At 49.3% G+C, this 6,858-nt stretch overlaps 1 protein-coding gene across 1 annotated transcript; it reads right to left on the minus strand.

Moving 5' to 3' along the window:
• Positions 1 to 529: 529 nt before the first annotated feature.
• LOC138862892 (uncharacterized) lies at positions 530 to 5,912 on the minus strand. Its single transcript, XM_070126080.1, has 2 exons — positions 4,329 to 5,912; positions 530 to 4,213 (listed from the first exon to the last, which is right to left on the minus strand). Exons 1-2 carry the CDS (start codon positions 5,910 to 5,912, stop codon positions 530 to 532), a joined length of 5,268 nt encoding a protein of 1,755 aa, XP_069982181.1.
• Between the last annotated feature and the right edge of the window lie 946 nt (positions 5,913 to 6,858).

The raw sequence follows: 6,858 nt of genomic DNA on the forward strand, positions 1-6,858 counted from the left end.
CTCCTCCAAGATTGCCGCCAGGAACCGCTCAGCTACAACGCCCCGAAGCCGCGAAGCCCCTCACTGACGTCCCCTACTCCCTCGGTAAGGCTCGCTCCGGCGTTCTGTCACTGGAGCCAACCGAGGCAGCAACAGCTGTAAGTGGGCTGTAGGGCCCATGGCAGAGGCCTTCCAACTCCGCCCTGACGCCTTACTTAGGAGCCACGTACCCTACAGTAAGTGGCCAGCCCCGGCAATTACTAGCCAGAGCTTACCCAACATCAGGAACAAGGAGAGCGCCGCAAGCAGCTCCACACCGACGATGCGCCACGGCGAAGCAGCACCAGCAGGATTCCAGGAAGTAAGACGGTGGTCGCCCCGTCACGCCGACGACGAAGCTGTCTCCGCAGAAGTCCAGGAAAGTAGCTCCTCCCGGTAAGGCAGAGGTCTCTTCGGCGTAAGTGAGTTAGATTTCGCCACCCGGTTATTGGTGCTAGTGAAGTGAACTTATTCTGAGTTTGATTTGTATTGAGTTTACCTCGGTTAAAGTTTATCTTGGGGGAGGTGCCGCAGAGATTGTTTTGAAAGATTCCTCTGAGTCAAGTATGGTGCGGGCGTAAGTTGCTGCTACAGTGCTTCTCTGTGAGGTTTCTCTATTTGGTACGTCGCTGAAATTGTGGTGTCTAATGTGATAGAGTGCCTGACAGTCTAGTAGGTAGTGTGTTAGTGGATGGCTCACTACAGTCTGACAATAATTGCACTCTTTTGGCACTCGTTCGTCAATCTCCCAGCTACAAGGATAGCCTAGCCGTAGCCGGTGGATGATGACAGCATCCTTCCTAGACATGGAACGGGGGATGGTGATGGTTTCATATTCAGTGACAGTTTTGTACCAGGTCGCCGAAGGTGAACCTGCTTGAACCCAGACTTGGTGTTGGATGAGTGTAATTTGCTTTGCTGTAATCTTGGCTCTGTTTTTGATTTGGCTGATGCTTGGTTTAATCGGCTGTAAGCGAGTTTGGTGGAGGCTGGATTTGGCTGCAGAGTCTACAAGATCATTGCCTTCTAATCCGACATGACTGGGAATCCACATTATTCGGACCGTCTTGCCTTGTTGAGTCAGCTGTTGTAGCTTGAACAGAGTTGATGTTGCTAAGTAAACATTGTCCAAGTGAGCACGGTTCTGTAAGGTGTGAATGGCAGAGAGGGAGTCCGTGAAAATACATACTGTAGATTTTGTACAGAAGAGCACATAAGTCAATGCTGATTGAATGGCGAACAGTTCTGCCTGGAGGATGGAGGAATCATTGCTGAGTCTCGATGCCTGTACATAGTCATTGCAAAGAAATGCACCTCTGGCTCTGCCTGATTCTGGATCAACATACCCATCAGTGTAGATGACAGTCGTGTCTCTGTCATTCTCAATTGAAGAGATAGTCTCTTGTAGATTCTGCAGGTCATTTGGAGAGCAATTCTTCTTAGGTCTCGGGAGACTGTTAATTAGAAAAGCTGCAAGTGGTGGTTCCCAGGGATTTGGTTCTGCATATCCATGGTGTGGTGCATCAATGCCGCGGGACAATAGAGCAGGAAGGAGGTTGAAGGAGGTGATGCTTTGATGGATTTCATGATGCCAGGGAAGAACGCGGCGATGAGGGGCTTGAGGGGTGTCTAGGATCCGTCTTAGAGAATCTCCCAGAGGTGACTGTCTGTGATTGGAGACTATCTTGCAGACATGACCTGCAACAATCTGCTGGATTCTTATATGTAGGGGAACTAACTTGGCCTCCAGACGCAGGTTCACGAGGCGCATCCACCTAGGGGCACCGAGGATGACACGCATGCACCTGTTTTGGATGGTTTCAAGTTTATTAACCTGGGCTGGGGTGAGAGACAGTAGGGAAAAGGAGCTGTAGTCTATGAGCGACCGGATAGCGTGTACGTAGAATGATCTTAAGACATGGAAGCCAGCTCCTAATCTTGTTGAGGTGAGACATCGTAAGATATTGATTCTTGCTTTGGTTTTGTCCAGAAGGTTTTTTAATTGAGAAGAGGAATCATTTTGAGTGTTGAGAATGATTCCGAGGCATTTGTGGGAGGTGACCCACTCTATCTTATTGGTTTCTATGTACAGATGGTGGTTGGGAATGAAGCGTCTGATTTGTAGAGCGTTCGTCTTGTTTGAGTTTAACTTAAGTCCTAGGGTGTGACATTTTCTGGTTATGAGATCAAGAGCTTGCTGAGCATGTGGGAATCGAGAGGCGCCAGTGGCGGTCAGTTGGAGGTAGTCAGCATAGGCGAAAAGGTGTGTGGCCGGAGGGAGTTGAATGGCAAGGAGTTCTGCTATGAGGAGATTGAACAACGGACTTAAAATCCCTCCTTGGGGGGTTCCATTTTCAAAAACCTTGAAAACTAAGTAGTGCTCCTGGAATCTGACTCTTGCCTTGCGATGGAGAAGGTAGTCATTAGTCCAGGAGAGTATCTTGCCCGAGATACCTCTTGAGGTAAGGATATGAACAATGACTTCCCGTCTCACAAGTTCGAAGGCCTTCTCTAGGTCTAGGAAGACTGCAAGACCATCTTTTCCATCAAGGGTGCTGTGGATTGCGGCGAGGTTGTCTTTGGTTCCAAGTCCCTTGCAGTAAGCGAAAATATTCTTGGCAGGATGGGGTACTTTGTGTTTGAGTCTTGCTAAGATAGCTCGTTCCATTGTTTTGCTAAGGCATGATAACAATGATATGGGACGGTAGGAGGGAGGTGTGGTGTTCTTTGGAATAGGATGAATATTGTCTTCTTTCCATTGGAACGGTAGTCGGCCTGAGGTGAGTGAGGTTGTAAAGAGGTTGGTTATCTGCATGAGTGCATGATCGCCGAGGTGATTGAGCATAGAGTACGAGATCTTATCTATGCCTGGGGCTGTATCCTTGCTGGTTTTGATGACTTTCTTGATCTCTTGCAGTGTAAATGGGACATCGAGGTCTGAGGGGAGAGCAATAGCAGTGTGGATACTGAGTTCACGGTGATGTGAGAGGTTCTGGGTTCTGTTGAGGGTGGATCGCGGTAACTGTGTATTGCTACTTCTTGCTTGAAAGGATTGGATGAGATCATTTGCAATCTGCAATGGCTGAGGGTGTCTAGGTTGATTTTTATGTTTGCCAGAGACCCTGTTAAGTTTCGTCCATAGGTCATGGAGGGAAGTGTGAGCATTAAGGGATTCACACCATTTTAACCAAGAGTTGGTGCAGATTTCTTGAATTTCTTTGCAGATCAACCTGTGAGCTGCTCGGAAGGTTTCAAGAAGGGAGGGAGAAAAATGCTGTTTGAGTTTTTTCTTCAATACGATGAGACGGTGCTTAAGTTCACGGACTCTATCGTTGTAAAACCAGCCGTTTTTGTGAGTGAAGACACTGGTGCCTACTTTGGGAATGGCTTGATTGGCTGCTTGCTGGAGGGCGGCAACAATCTCTTTTTCTTGGTCTTCTAAATCATGAGCTGGCACGTGAGTTTCCGCCCATTCTTCCATCAAGTAAGAAAATTCGTGCCAATCAGCTCTCCTGAAGTTCCAGTGTGGTTCGGGAGCGCACCTCTGTAGGCGAGGTAGGTCAACTGTAATGGTGGATGCAAAGTGATCAGAGGCTAAGTATGGATGTAGAGACCAGGTTGTTAAAGGTAGTAATGACGTGGAGACGAAGGAGAGGTCTAGTACACCCCCTCTGAGGTGTGTGGACACGTGTTTGTTGAGAAGAGAGGTAGCTGGGAAGGTCTGGAGCATCTGGTTAAGATAGTTTCCGGCCCTGCATAATCGTGAGGCAGAGGAGGACAACGGATTGTTCCAAGTCGGACAGTGAGCATTGAAATCTCCACCTACTATGGACGGGGAGCTACTAACAGCAGCAAAAAGGTGATCTAATTTGAGGGTTGCACCTAGTCTGGGTGGGCGATATATATTATAAATCTGTAATTTGGTGTTGTGCAGGGATATAGTGACAGCTAAACTTTCTACTTCTTGTCCACAGAAAGCAGTTATCTGGAGAGGCTCGGCATGTATGTTTCTACGGACTAGAATGGTTAGTCCCCTGCTACGACCTTGGCTGTAGAATTGATGGAATCCTTTATAGTTCGGGATGGTGATGCTGGTTTGAAGAAGAGTTTCTTGCAGCAGAACGACATCGTAACGTTGTTCGGCGAGTGCAAGTGTGAGTAGAGGTAACTTGGCTCGAAAACCAAGGATATTCCACTGAAGGAGTTTGATCTTTTCTTCTGCATTTGGGTTATTGGCCATCGTTGGAGTCAGTACTGAAGTTAGAGTTTGCATAATCGTTCGGGGGAGGTCCGTTAGGTATGTGGATTACCGGTGGAGTTCCGTCTTTTGAAGACTGAACAGTGATCGGGTGGAGGGTTGGAAAGTTAAGGTCAAAATCCTCAACCTCGTCATTTGCGGTTTGGTTGTCGGTGGAATGCTGGTTCAGTTGAGGTCCTGTTTCAAGAGACGAGCAACTACTCTTCTTGAGTTTTTCGCTTCCAGAGGATAATCTCCTGAAACGTTTCCTTTGTGAGAGTCCTTCTGAAAGTGTGGATTCGGTGTCATGGGAGGACACCGCAGACAATGTGAGGTTTGTATGGTTAGATGGCTCGCTGGTTTCTAAAGAAGTACCAGGAGCATCTTCAGGTGGCATAGCTTGCGCGATGTTGGGGTGGTCAGCAGCTGATTCCGGTGCCGCGTCTGAGGTTCCTGCAATTTCTGCAGGTTTGACATTGAGAATGGTCTGTATAGCCATTTGTATGTTTTCTCGGTTGGCGTGCTTCCCAACAAGGGCGAAGACCATCTGCAGGATTGTGGTTAAGAACTCCATATCTTGGGAGTTGTTAGCAGTGCCGCAACCAGTGCATTTACTGGACGGGAGGATTACAGGAGGAGAAGGATGCTGTTTAGTTGGGGGCAGTCTTCGCCATGTGGATTTGATGGCAGAGGAATAAAGTCGAGATGTAGAGGGAGAGTCAGCCGGGGAACTGGTGTTCCATGTATGAATCTTTCTTGTGAAAGTCCTAGGAGGCCCTAGGTCTGATGAGAGAGCTACTTTAGAAGGAAGGACAAGACGTTGGAGCCTCTCTGGGCATTTTGGGTTCCAAGCATGATGGGAGTCCCCACAATTGGGACACTTGGCAGTGGTAGGGTAACCTTCTTTCAGTTTTGTAATGCATAAGTCTGTGAGGTGGGGTTCAGAACAGACTCCACATCTAGCCTTACTTCTGCATTTCGAAACGTGGTGGTCGAAGCGTTGGCACTTTCCACACCTGATTGGTTCCTGGTAGTACTCCCTAAGTCGGAAGGTTCCAAATATACCCAATTGGAGCTCTGTTGGTGGATCACCCAAAACATTGACAAGAACTTGACGAGTTTCTTCCTTAGACGGACGAGCAATAAGGCGTGAGGCAGAGTCGATGAGAGGGTGTTCTCGAAGACGACTAAGTGGGAATCCAAGCGGATAACCCTCGAGAACCATCTTGATTTTCTTGGGTGGACGGCAGTATGGGGAAAGATTGATGGTCTTTCCAGTGCTGAGTACTTTGGTATTGTCTAGGATCTGAAGAGAATCTGGATTTACTGGTTTAAGAATGTAATCTCCTTTGTTGCTGATGCTGGTGGAAACTTTCAGTGAGGGAAAGTCCTTCTCCAGAGCCAACAAGGCTTCAATGGAGGTAGGAAAGTCTTCATTGGTGGAGATTATGTAGCTGGTGGAGGACTGGTGAGATGAGGCGGTTGAGGTAGAGGGTTCGTTGTTTATGCCTGGAGGTTCCTTGGAGATCCCCGTATGCTCCTCAGGAGGAGACATAGAAGTAGAGGCACCGGTGTCCAACGCAGGTGGTGGTGGGGTTGGATTTCCTGTAGCCTCTGCAGGTACAGGACGTGGAGGTTTCTTCCTTGTTGTCACCATCGCGGAGGATAAGAAAATGGAGGCAAAGAACGAAGCTAAGATCAATCACTTCCCCTACCCTTTCCTCGATTACCTATGACAAACACGAGGAAAATCAAACCCTAATAATGGAACCTTTCTCCCGAGTTGAAAGCAGCCAACTACCGGCCCCCCTTGTGGCACTGCCCGCGGGGTTCACCTTGGCTCGGGAGGGGACACTAAGTGGAAGTGATTGAGGGCCAGAAAATACTCTTATGGTTTCCAACAAAGATGCTGGTTATAGGTCGGACGCTATATCGTTGGCCAATTGGCGGAGAGACATTCGGTGGCATGAAAGTCACCCACTTGGCGTGGTTCCTTCCTTGACTGCGTGATTGGCAAGCTCTCGGTTCTTTCCTTGACTGCGTGATTGGCGAGCTCTCGGCGCCTTGAATGACTGGATCCTCGCGTCAGTGTCAGCGACGGAAGACAGTCTGCCCACCCCCGTGTGCCGTTGAATGGACTAACAGGGAGGGAAGCAAGGCTCCTTGAACTTCCCTAACTAACTAAAACTAAAAGATAGAGAAGAGGGGGGGGAAGGAAGAGTGGGGATAGGAGAAGGATAAGGAGGAGGAAAAGAATTTCAGGAGGAGAAGAAGGAGCCGGGGCTTCACCCAGCCTGCGGGGTAACCCTGGGGTAATAGTGGAGTGGGTTTGTTGAAAGAGGAAAAGGATCGAGGGGCTCAGCGCCATCGGCAGACTCGCGTGTTCGCCGCGCGGCCGCACCCCGCGGGATCGTGTGGCGAGGCAAGGTCGCGACTCGTGGCGCGGGGAATACCCCACGGCCTTGAGCGCGGCTCGCCTCGCCACAATTTTCCCACGGGGAGTGGAGCCCCGCTATTGCGTCCACGGAGCCTCTCGGCTAACTGAGGGGGAGGGGAGAGAAGTTAGCAGGTTTTTGGCGCCATCTGCGGTATGCTCGGAGCCA

This window comes from Penaeus vannamei, chromosome 10 (assembly GCF_042767895.1).
Source record: "Penaeus vannamei isolate JL-2024 chromosome 10, ASM4276789v1, whole genome shotgun sequence".
In the NCBI taxonomy this organism is placed as follows: Eukaryota; Metazoa; Arthropoda; class Malacostraca; order Decapoda; family Penaeidae; genus Penaeus; species Penaeus vannamei.